The sequence below is a fragment of the Bos taurus genome, chromosome 5 (genome assembly GCF_002263795.3).
Source record: "Bos taurus isolate L1 Dominette 01449 registration number 42190680 breed Hereford chromosome 5, ARS-UCD2.0, whole genome shotgun sequence".
Taxonomy (NCBI): Eukaryota; Metazoa; Chordata; class Mammalia; order Artiodactyla; family Bovidae; genus Bos; species Bos taurus.
The window spans coordinates 51,181,905-51,205,280 of NC_037332.1; the positions used below are offsets into that span (position 1 = coordinate 51,181,905).

At 33.6% G+C, this 23,376-nt stretch overlaps 1 protein-coding gene across 16 annotated transcripts in view; it reads right to left on the reverse strand.

Annotated features, from left to right (window-relative positions):
* The window catches only part of USP15 (ubiquitin specific peptidase 15), a 128,632-nt gene that overhangs the window by 34,793 nt on the left and 70,463 nt on the right, over positions 1 to 23,376 (reverse strand). For 7 of the 16 annotated variants that reach the window (XR_003034598.2, XR_009494417.1, XR_009494416.1 and 4 more), the window contains 2 exons: positions 14,254 to 14,340; positions 8,319 to 8,463 (listed from right to left, as the gene is read on the reverse strand). Coding sequence is in view for 9 of the 16 variants with exons in the window: in XM_003586089.6 (XP_003586137.1) it covers positions 8,319 to 8,463; positions 14,254 to 14,340 (232 nt within the window). In the remaining 7 variants the exon portion in view is untranslated. 16 annotated transcript variants of the gene reach the window in all.

Genomic DNA, 23,376 nt, shown 5'->3' on the forward strand with positions numbered 1-23,376 from the left:
GTAGCAGGGCTATAGCAGTGACTAAAACAAAGTTCCCATGCTCATGGAGCATGAATTGGAAGTAGGGAGAGGCAAACAGACAAAAAAACTCATATATATACATATGTGTACATATATATATATAGAGAGAGAGAGAGAGCACGAGTGCCCAAGTATCAGGTGGTCATGCAATGGTAAGGGCAATTACCACTATATATAGAGCGAGGAGGGGAACATCTGACTCATATAAGTATAGAGACCCCAAGGCAGGAACATTTGTGGAATACGTGAGGGGGCTAAGTGAGGAGGGAGCAGAGTGAGCATGGAGGAAAGTGGTAGAAAATAAGATAGCAGGAGCCAGATCACGCAGGGCCTTATAGTCTCTTTTAAGAACTGTAGCTTTTGCTTAGTGAAATTAGAAGGCATTCAGTGATATGAACAAGGAGTAACAGGAAATGTTTTAATTAAAAAAAGAACCACCACAAACCTATTTATTTGGCCGTGCTGGGTCTTAGTTGTAGCATGTGGGATAGTTCCCTGAACAGAGATTGATCCCAGGCCCCATGCATTGGGGGCATGGCATCCTAGCCATTGGACCACCAGGAAAGGCCCTATTTTAAGTTTAAAATGATCTCTCTGAAAGTTCATTTTTGAGGATGAATCATAAGGGCTAAGGGTATAAGCAGAGAAATCAGTTAAAAGATAACTGCAGTAAACTAGATGAGATGATAGCTGCCTGGAACCTTTAATGCCTTTGTAATGCATTGAAATCCAAATTCCCCCTACATGATCTGGTCTTTGCCTATTTCTTTGAACTCATTTTTATCACCACCACCCCCATTTTAAATATTATCCTACGGGTTACTCATCTTTGGCTCCTCAAGCTTGCCTGCCTTAGGAGCTTTGCACATGCTGTTGCTCTGTCTGACTTCAATTCTCACCTGCCTAACAATTATTCTTTGGTCACCGTTCAAACATTATTTCTGGGGAGCATGACATCCAGTATAAATCAGATGCTCTCCCAGCTCTTGTTATACTCATTGTACCTTCCATGATTTTTTCTCTTTATGATGCTTATCATGCTCACAATTTAATGTTTATACTCTACTAGACTAGGGCTTCCCTAGTGGCTCAGACAGTAAAGAATCTGACTGCAATGCAGAAGACCTGAATTTGATCCCTGGGTTGGGAAGATCTCCTGGAGAAGGAAATGGCTACCCACTCCAGTACTACTACTGCCTAGAGGATTCCATGGATAGAGGAGCCTGGTGGGCTACAGTCCATGGGATCATAGAGTCAAACATGACTAAGCGATGATCACTTTCCTCTGCTGCTGCTGCTGCTAAGTCACTTCAGTAGTGTCTGACTCTGTGCGACCCCATAGACGGCAGCCCATCAGGCTCCCCCGTCCCTGGGATTCTCCAGGCAAGAACACTGGAGTGGGTTGCCATTTCCTTCTCCAATGCATGAAAGTGAAAAGTGAAAGTGAAGTCGCTCTGTCGTATCCGACTCCCAGCGACCCCACGGACTGCAGCCCACCAGGCTCCTCCGTTCATGGGATTTTCCAGGCAAGAGTACTGGAGTGGGGTGCCACTGCCTTCTCCGTCTACTAGACTACAATTCATGGAAATAGTACTCTTTTGTTCACCACAGCATAGTCAATGTCTCCCAGAGTGAAAGGCACTTAGTGAGCCTTTGGTGAATATTTGCTGAGTAAATGAATGGATGTGCTAAGTCACTTCAGTTGTGTCTGACTCTTTGTGACCCCATGGAGTGTAGCCCACCAGGTACTGGAGAAGGAAATGGCAACCCACTCCAGTGTTCTTGCCTGGAGAATCCCAGGGACGGGGGAGCCTGTTGGGCTGCCGTCTATGGGGTCACATAGAGTCGGACACGACTGAAGCGACTTAGCAGCAGCAGCAGCAAGCATCCATTATTGGCAAAGAAAAAACACTAATGAAGTTGATCACTGGTAACATGAATTACCACAAACTATTCTTACTCACAAACTGAAATGGAAAGATGATCTTAAGTGTGACAGTAGAAAAAAAAAAAAAATCAAATAGAGAGGGCTTCTTGTAATTAAAACAGCATAACATTAACTGACTAGAATTTAAATACATACATTAGGACAAACAGGCAAAAGATAAAAAGCCTTTAAGATATATTTAGCATGGCCTTCTGCTTTCTAAGGCTCTATCTGTCCAATAGCTTATTTTTTCCAGTGACTAATAATACCAATTTATAAAATTTAGAACATAAACCTGATATACTTCAGAACATTCCAATCATAATGTGTTGAGTGACATGCATATTTTTAATAAAGGAAAAAAAAGTATTTTGGAAAAAGTTTTTCACGTCAAGGAAATGAACTGTTTTTGATTGTTTAGGTAATACAAATAAATCTGAAACCATTTTTTGTTTTCTTGCTTCTTTACTATGCAAAGAAGGGTACTTTGGTAACTACTAAAATGGGGCAAGTTTTAGTAGTTACCATTATAAAGACTGACATTTCTTATGTTTCCAATTACAAGTACTTTGAATAATTATTAAAATCAGTACAAGATAATTCAGTCTGATTATATTAATAACTGCTGCTATATGTTAGCACTCCAAGTAATTCTACCTCGTGAGTGTAATGTAAAACAATTCTGTATTAAAATCGGATGTTATTATCTACAACTCCTTGAAATAATATTATCTACAACTCCTTGTAATCTGTACTCATGTCATTTCGTATTCTAGAATTAGGGACTGACAAAACATAAGAAAATTTATATTAACAGAAACAGAAGCATTAATCATAGAGAAATGTGTATATTAATTTGGAAGAATGTGAAGAACAGACAAGTAAGATCACTGGTTATGAAAGGCATATTTTCATGATCAGAAATCACCATTAGCCAACTTACACAGGTACAAGGCATTCGATCAGAGATACTGCTTCTGCCCCAGTTATGAAAACTAAATACTTACAGAATTATGCTATATATATACTCTTTCCCCTAATAATCTGCCTGACATTAAGGTTCTCTTTTCCCAGTCCCCTTACTTTTTCTAAAGGGAAGAAATATGTCTCCCTTTCCCTAGTTCAAACAAGGGAGAAGTAAAAACACTGGCATCTGTGATAAGAAAGTGAATGGTTCTAAGTAAGGTTGTTTCCATTTCTTTACCTTTATCAAAATGGAAAGATCTGATTGAGTTGCCATTTGACAAGACGATTAAACCATATTTATGATGCTAGTCTGCCATGTAATTTTAGGTACACAGTATGGAAGGAGCTCAAATATATTGAGTTTAATTAATTGCTTGGGTAAAAATCTGCCATAAGAATAGTATTTGAATTTTTCATCAGCCACACTCTCAGTTTATCTGAAGTTATCATTTTCTTCAAAATCCTAAACTATTTAAAAAAAATTCTTGTTTCTGTGGTTAGGTGTTTCGTTTTTGTGATTGAAAGAAACTATGTTCATTTATTGAATCAAAAGTTTGGTTAATTTGAATAAAAATTAGAAAGTTTCATGTTAAACTGTGTTTCCAAAAATTTCTTCCAATAAATGCAAAAGAAAGCTCGAGGTAGGTATAGAAAAGCATTATACTTAGTTCTGTTCAAAGCTATGAAGTACTCCAACACAGAAATAATAGCTTTAGTAGTGACTTTTTCACAGTTTTGCATTATATGAGAATCCAGTTTCTTAAAAGAATGTTATTTCTGTGTAATATTACTCATTCTCTTTAATTACATCTTAAAAAAAAAGACTTTTCAACTTTCTATATTCTTTGAAAACTTTCAACATTCTTTGGAATTTACAGAATAACTTTTTACCTAACCCAACAGACCATAGGAAAAAGCTGACTTTAAAAACATTTGAAATTTCAACTGACATTTATGACAAAGGATAAAAAATAGGTCCTTATCATCTCTTTTTTTCAATGACTTCTTAGTGTCTATTTTAAAGAAGCCCTATTACTTTCAAGTAAAGAGTTTGAAAACAACCATCTTACGCCATGCTGCTTTCCAGTGGAAAAGACCATATCACTCCCTTGCTTCAAATCCATCTGAAGAGTTGCTTCTTCCAGGAAGCCAATCATGAGCATCCTACGCCTTGACAATGAAAAAGACAAGGGTTGGAGTGCTCCTGAAATCTACTCAACTAATGCTAATTAAAATTACCTCAAAAAATGCAAATTTAAAAAACCAGACATTTTCTCAATGGAGTAGTATATTAAGGGCACTGAAAAACTACTTTGCTAACTCATTTTGCTACTGGAACACAGTGATGTATGCCTATAATCATAACTACTGAGGAGGCTGAAGCCAGAGATTGCTTGAACTCAAGAACTTTAAATTTCCTGCAGACTGATTATTCATGAAAAGTTCTATGCTGTTATATCCCCTGCTTAGTCAGTATGCCTAGGAGAGCTAAGTTAACAAAGCTCAGAAATGGAGATGATAAATATCGTTATTGAAATAACACTAAACAACAACAACAAAAAAGTTAAAAGTACATTCAATTTTTCCTTCATTCGCTAGGTCCAGGCAAAGCGGAATAAGACTTGTAGGAAAGGAGAAAAAATAAACACAGGGACTATGGATGGTAGAATTTTCCCACAGTCACTCTACTTGCTGCTGCTGCTGCTGCTGCTAAGTCACTTCAGTCGTGTCTGACTCTATGTGACCCCATAGACGGCAGCCCAACAGGCTCCTCCGTCCCTGGGACTCTCCAGGCAAGAACACTGGAGTGGGTTGCCATTTCCTTCTCCAGTGCATGAAAGTGAAAAGTGAAAGTGAAGTCGCTCAGTCGTGTCCGACTCTTAGTGACCCCATGGACTGTAGCCCGCAAGGCTCCTCCGTCCATGGGGTTCTCCAGGCAAGAGTACTGGAGTGGGTTGCCATTGCCTTCTCCGGTCACTCTGCTTAACTCCTTCAATAAAAAAAAAGATAAAATATCAACGTAATGCCTATTCATTTATGATGTGCCAGTCACTATCCTAAGAACTTTATATTCATCAACTCAATCCCCATAAAACTCCTAAGATAAGGGGACTATTGATATTATTTTCCTCACCTGAGGAGAAAAATAAGTTGGAGAAATAACTTATACAGGGTAGCACAGCTAATTAGCAGGAGAGATGTTAAACTACTCCTTAGAGTCCTAGGATTCCATGAGCATGCTCCTGGGGCCATTAAATAGAAGAAAAGCAGACAGCACTCTGGGTACTTCAACCAACCAAAGCAACTTCACTGTATCTATTTAATTGCTGAGGAGACAATTAAAGTTTTCACGGTAATAATTCAAAAAAGATTTTCACGTTAAAAAGCAAAACATCTGAAAATTACAATATCAAGGCTATAATCTTAATAGGTCAGGACATATGTCTAAATGTATCTCACATGTTTGACATCTAGCAAATATTAACTAGATAAACAAACTATATGGCAGTACTATACTCATCAGAAAAATTTAACACTTATCCATATCATTAAATCAGAGAAAATCTTGAGTACCAGCATTTTTAAACTGAATAATAACAAAGATAATATTAAATAACACTCAAATTTGTGCTGCTTAGTTTTTAATCACAAATGATCAATTTCATTATCTCAAGGCTACTGATGGGTTAAGCATAACCTATGCTCACACAAAAAAATTGCAATGCTTTTGCACCCATGTTTTTAAAGATATTGTCAACAATTATACTGCCTGATGTACTAATGTTCACTCATATCTTTTAGAATTACTGAATTAATAAGAGATTATATTACAATTCAAATTATCAGTAGAAAATTTATTTTATAATATTTATTGAAGTTAATGAACTATCTCATTTCACAGAAGTTACAAGGAAACTTAAATGGTGAATTTTCTACTTCAAAGCTGACATCTAAAGCAATTAAAAATTATAGATGCTTTAAGAAAATAAAACTGAAGTACTAGCTTTTCGAATTCTGCATGTGGATTAAAATTCAAAAGCAGCAAAAATTAAAACTAATTTTTTCTCTTCCCCAACTTGGAAAGTTTTATTTTAATGCTAGTAGTTATTTAAAATACTTTGCTGAAATTTTCATGAAAAATTTCTCTTTTATGATTATCAGAAAATTACAAACTATCACCCTAACAAACCTCATCCTCACATCTGTATCTCAGCTGAAATGAAACAAAAAGTGAAATATATTAAAGAGAAGTCAGCATTAGGTATACCAGTTTATTGTAATAAAACTGCTTTCAACAGAAGAATAAAGTAGTAAAATGAAGTTTTTACCTTAAATATACACAAGGGAAGTTCAACAAATGCCAAATCTAGCTCAACATAGTTGATTAGTAGATTTCATTTTAATATTCATTTTTGAGAAACTGAGTTAACCATATGGGGATAACACTAAATAGACTATAACAAAGGCACAGGAAATGAGAATGTAATATTGCCTTAGAAGAAATTTAGTTTGAATGTAAGCCAAAGACTCTCTGGCATTAGCATGAACACTAATTCTTGTTCTAATGGACTGAAATTTTTTATGCTTATGCAACTACAATTTTTACAAAAGTCCTATTCTTAATCCTTATGAAAAATCACCAAGATTGGTTTTCCATACTAGAATGTTAAAAACAAAACCCAAAAGACCTCAAGATATCAAGCCTCCAGAATGAAAATAATTTTGGTAATGCAAGGATAAGCAGTTGTATAAAAATTAATGTGACTGGCGATATGAGAAAGGGTTTTCTGATACTGATATAACCACTGTTTATATATATAAAACATTTTCCAGAGATGGCGCTAAATATGATTTTTCAGTGATTAGGTAGAGTAGTCCAACAGATACAGAAACAAAATGACAATGTCTGCCCTGTCCCTATCTCAGAAAGCTCAGCAGCCATGCACTGTATTATCTAAATTAAACTGTCAGGATAACAATAGTTTTGGCTTGTTCTTTTCAGATGAGTTACCTTTCTCTTCTTCCGAAAAATAAAGACAAAATATTTTAAAATTAAATTGTCTAACTAGTGCTAGGATCCTAGAAAAAAATTTTGGATAAAGTGATTCACATTAAAGTATAAGCAGTATTAATCATCAAAGTAGGTTTAAAGGAAAAGTTTATTAAACCTACACAATATCTGCTTGAGCAGACAATTTACTGACTGGCTCACCTTTAAACCAAGATATCTGGAATTTATCAATTTTACACACCCTAGTGTGTGTCTTAAAAAAATTGTCAACTCCTAGTCAAGAGTTATGATGGCTAAATTCTAATTTTTCAAGAATGCTATAAAGACAATGGTTAATTTAGGAAACAAGTGGATTAATGAGAATGTATAAATTATTTAGAATTTTGAATGAAGAAGAGTCCTATACTTTTTTCAGATAGTCAAAAAGATTTACAAGTATGTCCTTTTCAATCTACATTTGTGTTTAATCTGTATCTTTGGAGGGTGCCTCCTGGGCATAGGCAATTCAGTATTTAAATCTGAATAGAGAACAGAATACTGTAGATTTAGAAATAAAATTCATAATTGGGGGAAAAAAAGACTTGACAAATGTAGGTAAAATTCAAATATCAAAATAGTATACCATTATCTTGGGCTCTTTGAAACACAAAATTTTATTTTAAAAGGGAAATAAAATAACCGGCTATAATTTTATGCATAGTGACAGTGATATTCAAGTATATATAGATCTTGTTACTTCTAAATCAAAGATATCAGTATTTCACAAGTAAAGTTGGAAGAAGGTACAGACAATAGGAAGAAAAAGGAAGCTCTATGGAACAGACAAAGGGGAAAAAAGGGCAGTGATCTCTTATATCCCCAAATTGAAAGAGCATTAAGGGAAAGTGATTTTTTAAAATGCATATACAAAATTTCATTAAATTTTATTTTTTAAAATCTTAATTTCACATTAAGGTAAAAAAAAAGATTTAAAAATAATTTTTTTTTTTTTTTTTTTTTTAGAGAACACTGGTGACCATAAAAAGCATTTTCTGAGATTTCCACCCATGTCTTAAAAAACAAGAGACTTCACGTAAAGGAGAGATCTCACTAGTTTTTTTTTTCTTCTCAGAGACCCTAGGTTTTCTGATTGGAATTATATTTTCCCATGAATTTATATTTAATCTACTATGTGATAATCAATCACATGCCACCTAACTGAGAAGCATAAGGTATTCTACTACCAGCATCAGAATGAAACAAATGTGCATTCTTCAAGCTTCCATGAAAACAAAAGCTCTTCAAACATATTATATAATATTCAAGTTCTGACATGTAAAACCCAACTCTATTCCTCCTGTATTAATGATTTCCATAAAGCACAGGAGTTTCACTTTGTTTGGAAAGACCTACCTGAAAAGCTGAGTTCATGAAACACGTATTTCCCAAATTACTTAGGCCACAGAGGCCTGGTTGTTCATTGTTTCTTCCAGGTTCTGAATAATCATAGTTCTTATAAGCGGTATATGATGGGAGACAATAATTTGAGTTTTTCACACTGGAAGAAAAAACAAAAAATATTTTTCATAATGCACAATTATCATCATACAGTTATAATGAACAGGGTCCTATTTGAGATAGGTGGTCAGTTATTAATTTTTTTATAAAGTACTTAACTGAGGTACTTCTAACATGAACCCAAATCACAACAATCCCCTTAATTAATTCCTCATTCAATCAACAAAATCACTGTATCATATACCACATCAACCAATACAAACCACATTACATCTTTCTACCCTTAATTAACTGGAGCAGCTTCACAGCTTGCTCTGTTCTTCACTGCTCCAACAAATTTGAAAAATTCAGATTTTAAACACCACCTGCAGCAATAAATCACCTCATTTATGTCCATTTTACATATTGCTATTGTAATAGAATGGGAACAAGAGAAATAGGAAGACTTGTGCTTTAGTTACAGGTAAGAGCACAGATTTCCAGGGCCTCTGTGACATCACTATTCTGATGCACTGAAGATTCTATTTATAGTATTCTATGCTAGATCAGCAAAACTAGTATTCAAATGCAGAAAAACGTCTGGGATGATAGGTATGCAAAACTGAAATGATTCTAAGCAAGTACATTTCAGTATTATTATTACAGAAAGAATCTTCTAGCTTGTTAGATAAAAGGAGTTTATTTAACTAGATAAATACAACTTCAGGATAATATGTACTATGATGAGTACAGTAGATAATAATCTTTAAAAAATGATGTAATATTCAACCTTTAGAGAATCAGAGTAATTTTACAAAGAACTAAGAAAATCAATAAGCTAGATTCCTTTTTTTTATATGTAGTTAAAAATTCGTTTGTGGAAAATAATGGCTTCTTAATTTTTTTTTAATGAATTTATTTATTTTAATTGGAGGTTAATTACAATATTGTATTGGTTTTGCCATACATCAACATGAATCCACCACAGGTATACATGTGTTCCCCATCTGGCTTCTTAATTTTTAATAGGTTACCTTATAAGCTATTTATGATGAATGCTTTGGATAAACCTAAATAAGAATCAAGGTCATTTGGTAAAAACAAACAAAAGAACACACTATCACAAATAAACTTGGTAAATCAGTAACTCTGATAATCTCAATTGGCTATAATTTATTCCTGGTATTACTTTTTCAAAAACAGTTTTTACTTGTAATTTCAAATAACTTTTCATTGTAGCTTCTATACTCTCACTTTATAATTACAACAGTTTAAATGAACTGTACTACTGTCTGTTCTAACAAAACCTTAAGTAAACATACATGCCCCAACACAAAATCCTATCAATCAATAATTATACACATAATGTTATACCATTAATATTTTTGTATTCATTACAAATAAAAGATCAACTCTTATACTAAAAAATTAATCTACCCTAAACTTAAAAATAGCAGGGTCCAAAGCGGATTCATGTTTATGTGTGGCAGAACCAATACAATATTGTAAAGTAATTAGCCTCCAATTAAAATAAATAAAAGTGCTTCATAGACTTGTAGCTATTTACTTGTTTTAAAGTTAGAGGAAAAAAAATGGGTTCAAGCATCTTTCAAAGATCACTAGCCTTATAATTTTTATTACCAGTAACTAAGTCCAAGGCACCTGTCAACAATTCAATATATATTAACTTAATAACTGATTCTTGACTCTAACTTCTAGGATATGTAACAGAAAAACTGAATTGTGTTTTTCTTTCTTCCCTTTTAGAAGCGCTTAAAATCAAGGCCAAAGGTCTACATTTTCAACATGTTGAAAACCAATATATATATATATATAATTGTTATATTTAATATATGTATGCTATATATATATATATCAGCTATAAAATTATAATAAAAGAAGACATAATACAGAGGGAAAGTATGCCCAAATGTATGTTCATGCACATACACACACCCATATCCACACTCACATCCAAGCAAATGAAAAGACTAAAAGCACACTTATAAGCTTATTCATATTCTGATACTCCCTACCCCCAATAACAAACAAATGTTGAAAACTCAACTCTTCTTTGTGGCAAGAGGATGGAGTTTGCTGGGACAGGGATTCCTATTTACTGAAAAATGAATACAAAACTCATATGCAAAAGCAGTGTTTGGTTTTATCTTTTAAGATCTGAATACTTAAAGGATATCTGTGTTTTAGTTTAAGTGACAGGATAAGAATAAACCTTGTCCAAAGACTGAGATACTAGTCTAGATGCTCAATGATAATAATGAGAACAAATTAAAAATATTTTAATACTGTTTTCATTGGTCACTTAAAATCCACATCTTTTGTGCTCTTTAAATCAAATGAAGTCTGCTGAGGAAAATACCAAAGCCAGCAGTTCTTTAAACACTTAAACAAAGAACATGGAAACCTAAGCCCGAAAGACAGTTTCTATACCTTTCATGATGACTTCTGCTATTTTTTCCTAAAAAGTGTAAGCTAGTCCTTATCCCATAGGGTTTGCTACTTTGCAAAAATAAATGAGTTTTCCAGGAATCTTAATAAGAATTTTAATACTATATTAGATTAATTATGTATTATAAATCTATCATCTTAAATGAATATACATTTAAAAGTTTATGCTTACTTTGCAGTTAATGAAATGATGCTTCCACCAAGTAACTTGTCAAAAGCCAGATCACTAGCTAGCTCTGGCAGTCGTTAGTTCCAGTTCCTTTTCATCGCTTAATCTCTTACACAAAGTCATTTCCATTGCAAATGAAAGAGTTTTAAATGAATTAACAGAAAAACAGAATGTGCTCTGATGTGGAAACCCATGAGTTGAGACAATAAATACATTGAAGATATTTATTTTTAAAGGCAGTATTATAGCAAAACAAATGTAGCAAGACAGAAGAAAATGCAGTGAAAAGAAAGATTTTGGCATATATAATGAATATTATATGAATTAATAAGAAAACTACAAGGAAAACAATATTCAGGCATCTGATTCTTCATAATATTAGTCTTTAATAAAAACTTAATCTTTATTAAACTTATACAATTCCAAGTACACTTTGTTATTACTATAACAAATATTCTTATTTCTAAAAATGAAAATTTTGTATCTTAATAATGTATCAGTTTAAAGCTTGAATTTGTAAATAAATGCCATATAAACTTGTATGTCAGAACTATTGGTTTTAACATGCACTTTCACTGGAGTATATAGCCACATACATGAAGTTTCATAAATGTACTTAATTTAACAATGTTACTACCCATTTTACATACTTTTAATTAAAGAAATCATGCTATTTCCATCTGAAGTCTTAAGCAGCTACTTATTTCCACAAGTTGAAAAGAAAGTCAAGAAGTAAATTTTATGTAAGATAATTGTTTAGGTAAACATGACAACATTAATTCAAGTTTTTTCAAGTTAAAAAAACTCATTTCATAAATGTTTAAATTTTGTTCCTTACCTAAGAAAGGTAAGTTTTACTTTGAAGTAAAGTGGTACCAGCAACTATTTACTATTAAAATTTCCAATATGAAAGGACTATTTTAGTGTCTACACAAATATAAATAGCTAAAAACATAATCTAGTCATAGGAGTATAATCATTATTCATGTTTTAAATTTAAGAAACCACTCCCAATTCCCCTTTTTAATATTTTCTCCAGTCAGAGGTTTTGAAATCACATTGTACTGTCATATTTTTACAATGAGAAGGAAATAAGACAAAAATAGAAGCACCAGACCACATGTACTAATATGGCTACTCTGGTCAAAATACAGTCTATGTTCAATACAGTCTATAACATTGTTCAATACAATGTCAAAAAACCTCTCTCCAAAGAATAACTATAAATACATGTAGAGAATAACTAACATGTATAGAATAACTATAAATACATGGAACCAAATTCTTTTACAGTAAATGTGGGAGCCATCTGCAATCGGCAGAAACACAAATATTTTATCTCGTATGAGAAAATGACTTTTAATGAATTAAAAGATACCATGTAAAATACAAACCAGATTATAGGAGGATTCCTTTCACTCTTTTGCTTGAGAATAAACATTTTTGAATAGAAGAGAACATACTACATTGAAATTTTGGATATCCAGTGTCTTCAATATTTCGCTATTATACTACAGTGTGCATATCTTGTTACTACTGAAATAAAGGAATAAATGTTTTAAATCTTGATACAGATAGCAAACTCTTTTCGAGAAAAGTTGGACTAACATTCCAACCACTCAAACAGAATCCTTATAAGAAAATATATCATCACTTAACTTTTCCCAGTGCGATGGAGGTGGGGGGAAGTAGATGGAGTTGTTAATGGTTTTAATTTACCTATCTCTAGTTAGTGAATTTGAACATTTAAAATGTTTAATTCTTTTATTTTTACAGCCCAGCTACATCATTTACTCACTTTTCTAGCCATCTGAAAAAATTCCTTGCTGGTTTTTATAAGCTTGCTATATTAAGAATATTTGCCCTTCATTGCCATTTCTGGCAAGAATTTTCTCCACTTATTTGCCTTTTAATTTTTATATATCTGACAATTAATACTTTTTAATAGCAATCTAATTTTTCTAACAGCATTTCCTGGATAATCTGCCCATTCTCCATTAGTCTAGAATACTGATACTTTCTGATCACATTAAATTCTTTTGTATGTAACAGTCTGTTTCTGAGTTGTCTTTTCTATTCCATTGATCTGGAGGTGTATTACTGGGTCAGTACTTTGTTGTTTGAATTCTATCTTTATAACAGGTTGTGATATTTAATAGGATTAATCATTTTCAATGTTTTTCCTTTCCAAAGTTATTTTGGCTATTCTTATATATTTATAATCCAGATGTATGTTAAAATTGGAATCATTTTATCAAGCCCCACCCTCCATAAGAATTTTAAGGGAACATTAATTAAACCTATAAAGTCAATTAATGGTGCTTTTTAAAAGAGTATTTCACAAATAGTCTCAAGTATTTTTGAATTAATTCTCTAGAATAATCAGATGTCATTTATGAACTGGACAAGCAGTGTAAATATTTAATAACATAAACACTGTAAATCTAATATAGAAGTGACAATGTATACATCCAAGAAGTAAAAGGATGATAATCATCTCTGGATTAAAGTTCTTTCCATAATGGACCGGACTAATTATAGTTTTCTTTTTAGCCTTTCCTATAAAACCATGTCAATTTTCAAGGCAATATATCCATGTCAGATGTTATTGTGAATACCAAGTGACTTTCATCATTTTTCTTATAGCAATATATTCAAAGGCACACACTGTCACGTAATTTTTATTTATCCCAAGATTCTGAGTATTCGTGGTAGAGCAAAGGAATTGTTTCTCCAAGCTATTTAAGAAAAAGTAATTGCTTTTTTCATAAATAAGAATTTGTATACACTTTTCAATTTTACTGACTGTACCTTCCAACTGAATCACAGATACACACTTTAAAAAAAACACCATATGCTGTCTGTGATTACATGTCTAGTTCTAAAATGACATCTGAAATTCATACTCTTCTTAAAAATTTGAATGATAACAGACTTTATATATGTCAATAATTAGCATTTAGAATATAAAACTCTGAAAGTGCTTTATTTCTCTTTTAGTAAATTATTGTAGTATATATATTAAATCAAGAAGTTTATACTTCTGCTTGCTTTCTTGCAAAGTTACTCTTAGAAGAACTGACAAGTGATTTAAAAGAAAATCAATTTTAATGCATTAAGACTTTTTTATTCTGAATTTTAGTTACAAGAGATTTTTTGCAACCACAATAGGGTGATCAATTAAACAAAGAGTTTTTAAGATTCAGTGCTTACTTTCTGTTGTTGATGTTGTTATAATTATTTGATAGAGATGAAGGAGAGATCTTTGGTAAAGTTGAAAAATTGGATGCACCTGGGGACCTTTAAAAATATGAAAATGTTAAATTAGATAAAAAATGCTGAATTTTGAAATTAATTATGAAATAAAGAAAAGAACTAACAGATGACAATGTATGTAGTAAATGAATGCTGGAAAACAGATTTATGACAAAATCATCATCCTTTGGTTTTCAATTTCTGATGTATTCATTCATATAAAAAATAATGGTATATAAGGGAACTATTTTCAAAAGAAATTTATCAAATTAAATATAACACTTAGTATTATTCTCATAAATCTACTAATGCAATACACCCATTTCTGAGTTCAGGTAACCATTACTGATATTTTACAATCAATAATTTTCTTAAGTCAGTGGAATTAAAATACTGAATTTTTAAAGGAAGCATGTTAAAGAAATCCACTTTGTCTCAGTAGATACCGAGCATGCATGCTCAGTTGTTCAGTAGTGTCCAACTCTTACAATCCTATGGACTGTGGCCTTTTAGGTCCCTCTGGCCATGGGATTTTCCAGGCAAGAATACTGGAGTGAGTTGCCATTTCCTACTCCAGGGATCGTCCCAACCCAGGGATTAAACCCACATCTCCTGCACTGGAATGCAGATTCTTTACCACTGAGCCACCTGGGAAGCCCCCAGAGTGTACCATGGCATTGTGATTATACACAACACAGATATCAGAGGATTTACCAATTTAAAAGTGTAAGGCAAGAGGGATAAAAGAGCAAAGAGAATTCCAAACATAATCCCATGAAGCAATATTTGGCCAAATTCATCCCTGCAAAAACTGAACAGATACAAATCTGACTGCATACTACACACCTCACTAGTTCAGATCTTTTTGGAGAAATCTCAATTACTAGTGGCTTTTAATCAACAAACATGATTTGAAGGCATGATTTATAATAAACAAATCCATGATATACAAACAATTATTTTCGAGTACTTAGAAGTTTCTGAAAGATTTAATTTTTCTTGTAAATTTGTACTCAAATTTAATTTACTAGGCAAAATCTAGGCCACAGGCTGTAGGGCCTTAAGAAGTTAATACTTTCAGTCCAGTATCTTAGTCATCAGAAATTCTAAATTAGTGAGGCCTAAAGTGATTACTGTTTTAAAAATTATTTTATTTCTTTTACTCAGGTGACAATGAACACCAATATGGTCAATGAGCAGGAAAGTATATAATCTATAAAATTTACTTTTTGGTAATTTGAATTTTGCAAAGTGGTGAGTAATAAAATTTCTTACATATAAAAATTTTATTTAACTTTTGAAGTTTTATGAAATCTTGGTAAAATTTTTTCTTCATTTTAAAGGAGGATTTTTTTGCTGTTGTTGACTATATACAGGTAAGATTATATCAAGTGGGACTTCTATTTAGCTGCCTTTCTGACAGAAGACCCTTGCAAGATTTTATTTAACTGTACTAAGCTCAAAACAAAAAATATAGCCACCAAGTTTTAATATAAAACAATGTAGAAGATGCACTTAAAATGCAATTTTAATATAAATACTAATATTTTAAGGTATTTATTTTAAAATGTTAATAGTAATAAAGAAGCATTCTGGCATTGTTTGCCTTCATATTATTAATGCTAAATTAGGGAAACAAACTAAAAACACTGCACCTAAGTTATAAGAATTAAGGAGGTTAATCTTTCAAAATGTGACCCATTTGACTACAATTTAATTCAACTCACTACAAGTTTTCAAGTATACAGAAAGAGAAATATTCCCTTAAATTTTACTTATACTAAAAGTTATGAAAATAAACATTATAACATATATTTATTATATATATGGCTAAGGTCATATATCATGTGAAATGCCTATATACACACACACACACACACACATATATACACACACACACACATATATATATTTATATAAGTGAAAAAGTTGGCTTAAAGCTCAACATTAAGAAAACTAAAATCATGGCATCTGGTCCCATCACCTCATGGCAAATAGATGGGGAAACAGTGGAAACAGTGGCTGACTTTATTTTTCTGGGCTCCAAAATCACTGCAGATGGTGATTGCAGCCATGACATTAAAACACACTTATTCCTTGGAAGGGAAGTTATGACCAACCTAGATAGCATATTAAAAAGCAGAGACATTACTTGGCCAACAAAGGTCCATTTAGTCAAGGCTATGGTTTTTCCAGTGGTCATGTTTATGGATGTGAGAGTTGGACTATAAAGAAAGCTGAGTGCTGAAGAATTGATGCTTTTGAACTGTGGTGTTGGAAAAGACTCTTTAGAGTCCCTTGGACTGCAAGGAGATCCAGCCAGTCCATCCTAAAGGAGATCAGTCCTGGGTGTTCACTGGAAGTTCTGATGTTGAAGCTGAAGCTCCAATACTTTGGCCACCCGATGTGAAGAGCTGACTCATTTGAAAAGACTCTGATGCTGGGAAAGATTGAGGGCAGGAGGAGAAGGGGACGACAGAGGATGAGATGGTTGGATGGCATCACTGACTTGATGGACATAGGTTTGGGTAGACTCTGGGAGTTGGTGATGGACAGGGAGGCCTGGCATGCTGCGGTTCACGGGGTTGCAAAGAGTCGGACACAACTGAGCGACTGAACTGAACTGAACTGATGGTATATATGTGCTGTGCTTAGTTGCTCAGTTGTGTCCGACTCTTTGCAACCCCATAGACTGTAGCCCGCCATGCTCCTCTGTCCATGGGGATCCTCTGGGCAAGAATACTGGAGTGGGGTGCCATGCCCTTCTGCAGGGGATTTTCTGAACCCAGGGTTTGAATCCAGGTCCTCCACACTGCAGGCAGATTCTTTACCGTCTGACCCACCAGCTGCTAAGTTGCTTCAGTCGTGTCTGACTCTGTGTGACCCCATAGACGGCAGTCCACCAGGCTCCTCCGTCCCTGGGATTCTCCAGGCAAGAATACTGGAGTGGGTTGCCATTTCCTTCTCCACTGACCCACCAGGGGAAGCCCCAAAATAGTGGAGTGGGTAGCCTATCCCTTTCTCCAGGGGGGCTTCCTGACCCAGGAATCAAACCAGGGTCTCCAGCATTGCAGGCAGATTCACTACCATCTGAGCTACCAGGGAAACCCATATGCAGGTGGGGAGTGTGCGTATGTGTCTGTGTGTGCGTGTGTGTGTAACGTTTTTTCTGCCCATCTGTCAGTTTTTACTATTCATTAGCAACTCTACTCCAAGACAGTACAGGATTTCTTGCCCTTGTTAAGTCCAGCAATACAAAGACAGACACAGTTCCTGATCTCAAATAGCTCATAATCTAACGGAGAAATGACACAAGCAACCTATAAAACAGTTTAAGTTCTAAAACAAATTTTAAAATTATAACAAAATCAAATTTTGTGGGTAGTACATGAAGTAATTTTAAAATGTGCACAGCTGGAAGGGTAGGTGGAAACTGGAACATAAGAGTATTCTAGGTGCAAAGAACAGTATGTGAAAATGTGTGGAGCTACAGAAATCATGATGCGTTAGGGAATTATCAATAAATAGAAAGAGTAGGAAGTGTGCAGTGTTAGAAACAGAGGTTAGTAAGGCAGGTGTGATAATAAAGAACCTCTTATGTCCTCTGAAGGAATCTGGATTCTATCCAATTGTGCTGTGGCATATTGAAAGATTTCAAGAGTATCAACATAGCCAATTTGTATTCTAGAAAGTTAACTCATGAGGAACAGAAAGAGACTTTAGACTGGAAGAGCATTTAGGAGACTATAAGAACAACAAATGTGAGAAGTAATAAAGGGGGACTAAGACAGTGGAGTGGGCACAGGCAACATGTCTTGGAGATTCAGAAAACAGTACTCAAGGTGCAATCCATGGACACCGAGCGGGCTACAAGATCTTTTCCAGGCAGCAGTCCATGAGGTCAAAACTATTTTCACAAAAACACCAACATGTTATTTAAACATAATCTGACTTCCTTCACTGGGTAGATATTTGCACCAATAGTACAAAAACAATGGTAGATAAAACTGCACAGTGCCAAAGAGGGCCTTTTACAGATTACAATGTGAATGATGTCCCCAGAGTTGTGCAGTATGAAACGTGCAAAAATAGGCAGGCAGCCCTAGAGGGGAAGAGAGCCAGCCAGTTACGATTGGTCAGAGTCCTGAAAAACTGGTATAATGGTCTCAAAATAAGAGAATTTCTGTACGAGATAGCTATCAAAAAGAAGTATTAAAGAGAGAGATCAAATAAATTAGGTTTTTAAAAAGTTCAATAAGGACTCTGCTACAGAGAAGGCAATGGCACCCCACTCCAGTACTCTTGCCTGGAAAATCCCATGGGCGGAGGAGCCTGGTAGGCTGCAGGGTCGTGAAGAGTCGGACACGACTGACCAACCTGACTTTCACTTTTCACTTTCACGCATTGGAGAGGGAAATGGCAACCCACTCCAGTGTTCTTGCCTGGAGAATCCCAGGGATGGTGGAGCCTGGTGGGCTGCCGTCTATGGGGTCGCACAGAGTCGGACACGACTAAAGTGACTTAGCAGCAAATCCTGAATAGGTGATAAGGAATAGTAAGCAGTGCCTTTTTAAAGAAGTTGGCTATCAAAGGGAGAAAAACTAAATGATATTCAGAGGAAATTAATGGTCTTGTTTTTAAAGATGGGAGAGATTTGTTTATATCTATCAGTTAGCTTGGAAAATGATACTGGAAAAGAAACAAAAGCACAAAATAACGTTAACCAGTGTCTACTATATATGGGCAGTATGCAAGGCATTTATATACACAGGATTGAGTTGATAATGAAGGAAAAGCAAGGTCAAGGAAACACTCGGATAAATCCATTGGTAGAGAGCTTGCTTTTAAAGAGCACAGAGATCAGAGCTGGATGGATGTGGTCCACAGGTAAATAGAAAAGTTTGATAAAACTTTTTAAATCCTGATACAGACATTATTGTTAATAGTTAGATCACTTATCTACTGTGATTCCAACTTCTGACCTAGATTACACGTAGCCCAATCTAGCTAGTATTTGTGGAATTAATTTAGGGGTTGATTAGTCAATCTGTGGATTATAGCCTGAACACTAACTCTTTCTTTAATACAATTTGGGAATCACACTGTTTACTAGCAACTTTGCACTAACAGCTTTCTAAAGAGATGAGTGAAAAAAAAATGCTTAGAATATTATGCACAAACTAGATGCTAAGCCAGTTATCTAGCATTAAACTCATTTTGGCTAGTTAGGGCTAAGTGTAATATAAGACAGTGAATCGTCTCTTAACAAGACAGAAAAAAGTAAAACAGCGCAACTGAATTGATTTCATGAAGTGGGAAAATTAAACTTCACCCCTGACAACTGAATGCAGTATTTTAATTCCCCTATTCCCAGCGTTTCAGCTAAAAGCCTATAATTCAAGGCCAAGTTAAAATTCTTACATGAACAGAAAAACACAACTTTACCTAAATATTCAACATACATGGAAATCTAATATATATTGAGCAATGAAAATATAAAGAAATTAAGTCTGAATACTGACATATCTAATTTAAAACTTTTATTTTCAAACATGACATAAAACCCAAATTTTTAAAATTTAACATTAAAAAACAAAAATTATTAAGAAAAACAAGACTGATCTTAACTTTCCCAGTTTCTAACAATCATCCTAAACTAAGTTCTTAGAGAAAATAAAAAATTTAAATCTCTTGAAACATTAAGCACCTTTACTGCTGTGAGATACAGATTAGTTCAATTCAACAAGCATTTGCTTTGTGTCTCCTTTCTGTCAGGTGGCATGTTAAATACTTAAACAAAAGAGAACTTATGAAAATTTACATATATGATGCTTCACATAACGTAATTTTTGCTTCCCATTTTGACTGCTCTAATGGGATCTGACAAAATATTCCACTTAAAAAAAATTAGTTACTTTTCTTTAATCATTATCACTCTCAACACCAAAACTGCAACCCAATTTTTCTGCTGTCTTAACAGAAAAAATTTTCACACATGTCCTCATGTGCCCAGTATCAGTCATTCAGCTTCAAAAATTATTAACATTCTACCACTCATTTTATTTATAAAGCCCTCAACTTGCACATTCATGTTTTTGCCGCACTATTTTAAATTTATAAGTACACCTGTAAATACTACAGTATGTCTCCCCAGCAGGTTAAGAGATCTTTTGCGATACTACTGTCTGCCCCAAACTAATATTCAGTTCATGTTCACATTTTTTCCCCAACTGTCTCAAAAATTGAATTAGTCTGAATAGGGATCCCAAAAATGTCCTTACACTTGCAGATCAATTTTAGTAATTCCAAGAGCCCTTACCTTAATTCCAAGAGCAATTTCTGCTCCTACCAGCTAACTCCTCTGATTTCATCTTACTATGCATGTTTGTTTTTATTTTCGTCCTGACTTTTTAATCTAGTCATACAGTCAACCTTGACTTATATGTGTCACTGTAAATTGTTCAAACATTTGGAACAAACCACAGGATAAAGAAAGTATCCAATAATTTTTTGTGAGTACCTCTGAATCAAGCATCTATTTGAGAACTGAATACGTAAGTTTCATTTATGCATGAAATATACTATCTAAATGTCATTACTTCAATTTAATTTGGATACGGCTTTTAAATATTAAATCTAACACTAACTAATAAGCTTGATTGTGACCATGCTCCCTTTGGTAAAACTTGGAGACATAGTACTAGGTTATACATTATCTTGCCACAAGAAATAGGTAGTGTTTACACAAAGATTTATTTAATCAATGTGCATTTTCAGAATTTTAAAGGAAAATCTGTATACACATTCAAGATCTTAGTGAATATTAAATTCAGGAACCACAAAGTATAGTTATGGGAAGTGTGTGTTTATGTATCAATACAAGCACAAGCATTTCCAAAAAATATCTGGGTCTGGACCACTAAAATAGCTGGAAAAAATCAAGTTTTTGGTAAATAACAATACACAAGAACTTCATTCCACCATTATGCTGCCTTCATCATTAGGTAACAAATAGCTAGGAAAGGATGTATATATTTAAATAATAAATATATTTATATATACTTTTTTTCTCTCTCTAGGAATAATGCCTTTCCAACCAAGTACCACCTTATTTTTCTTCTTTCAGTACATTTCATGATGAGTGATCTATATGAGGTGTTCCATTTTCTGACTAGGTATTCATCCCCTCTTTCCCTATACTCTATTTCTTATTCCCATCATGCTGTCTTCATTTGTCAAATACACGGAATCTCTTGTCTCCCTCTAATTTCTGCATCATTTAAATACATTGCTTACCATTCCCTTTATTCTATAAGCTCTTTTTCCCCTTGGCCTTTATGACCAAACAAGAGTCAAGATTTCCTAAATCTTCAGAATTATTCATTTTATCTTTTTGTCTTATATCATTACTTAGGGACACTTTTAAGGTTTAGTATACAGTTCTTTACATTTTTAATTAGATAATTCAGTAATATTTCTCACTTCCAGGAATGTAACTCCATTCCTGTAATTCTCATTACTTTCTAAGCTTTGGTTGCCCATAATAACTGCATCCTATGCAGTTCCATTACCTTAAACTTTTTAGTTTCAGAAAAAATCATTGTTTCTTAAAAAAATTTTTTTATTGGAGTATAGCTGATTTACAATGTTGTGTTCTGTCTTTTTCTTACTCAGACCAATGAGATGAAGCATGAAAGAAAATTTATAAAGACTCAAAATATCTTTAAAAATGACAACAAATTGCAGCTTTTGGAATGTTACTCTAGATTTATGGTTCATAGGCTGCATTTTAAATTGAAGATGTTATTAATTTGAAAAATATGAATTTGAATGCCAAGGAATGAAAAACTGGTTCCTGAGCCATCTTCTCAACTCCTACAACCAAAATCACTCAGTCCCTCACCTTTCAATATTTGAACAAGGTTAAAATTGGTAACAAATTTGTATACTTTCACAGAAACTTTAAGAAAGCACTTTCTGTGAACTGTAATAACAATTGTTCTTTTAGTACTGAAGTAAAACTATCATAACCAAATCTGTTTCAAATAAACAGAGACTGTCTTGCTTATAAATACTTAAGAAGTGTCTATTCAGGTTATTAAAATGAAAACAATACTTTATCTCACAAGAGTTTCCTAGTACGAATTTTCAATTGAACAGGTCTATCCACCATTTCTGAATCCATTTATACAGTTAACCTTGCAATTACTACACATGCAAACTGGGCTTAATAAGTCTTTAAAAAGTCCTAAAGAAATATATGCTAGGCTTTTCTACCTATATTTAAACAGATACAAAATCAAAACAGCTGGTGTAAAAAAAACAAAACAATTATTACAGTCACCTAGATGTTTATTGTTTATCCTAAATAAAAAGTAGTATGCAGTGGTTTTATTTATAAAATGTTTCCTCTCTCCAAGTAGAGCATTCAGGGACAGAGTGCTGTAAAAATATTAACATACCACTAAGATGAAGTTTATACTTAGTGCTCAGTCACCAACTTGGAATTCTGCTAATCAGAACACCACAGATGGCAGAGGGCCAACATCTGAGTTAAGAACTACCGGCTTAGTTTTCTATTTGATTTATTTTAGCCTGTCATGTCTTACCTGGTTGATTTCGGATTCTTCTCCAAATGTTTTCTAGCTTATGAAAACTGCCTCTTCAGTCATCAATGACCCTTACTTTTTTCAACAGATTCTTAATTACACATCTCTTGTCAGTATTTTTGAGCAATTAATGAAAATGTCTGAATTAAAACAACTTCTCATGCTATTTTTATAAGAATTTTTACTTATTTTAGAAAAACAGCAAAATATGGATATTTTAATTTCTAAAATGTTAGTACTGTCAAAAGCACTCTTTGAGACAATTATACCTAAATGAAATCATACAGAAAAAAAGTAATAGTACAATTTAGTTAATTAATCAAGTTATACTGCTTCTAACTAGGGGATAAGGTGTTAACATTAAACAAATTTTCTCAAGAGTAAGGGGTAATCTGCTGATTAGATTTCTCCTCTCTTTAGGAACACACAGGATTCTAGAATTACTCTATTTTAAAATAATTAAAAAAAAAAT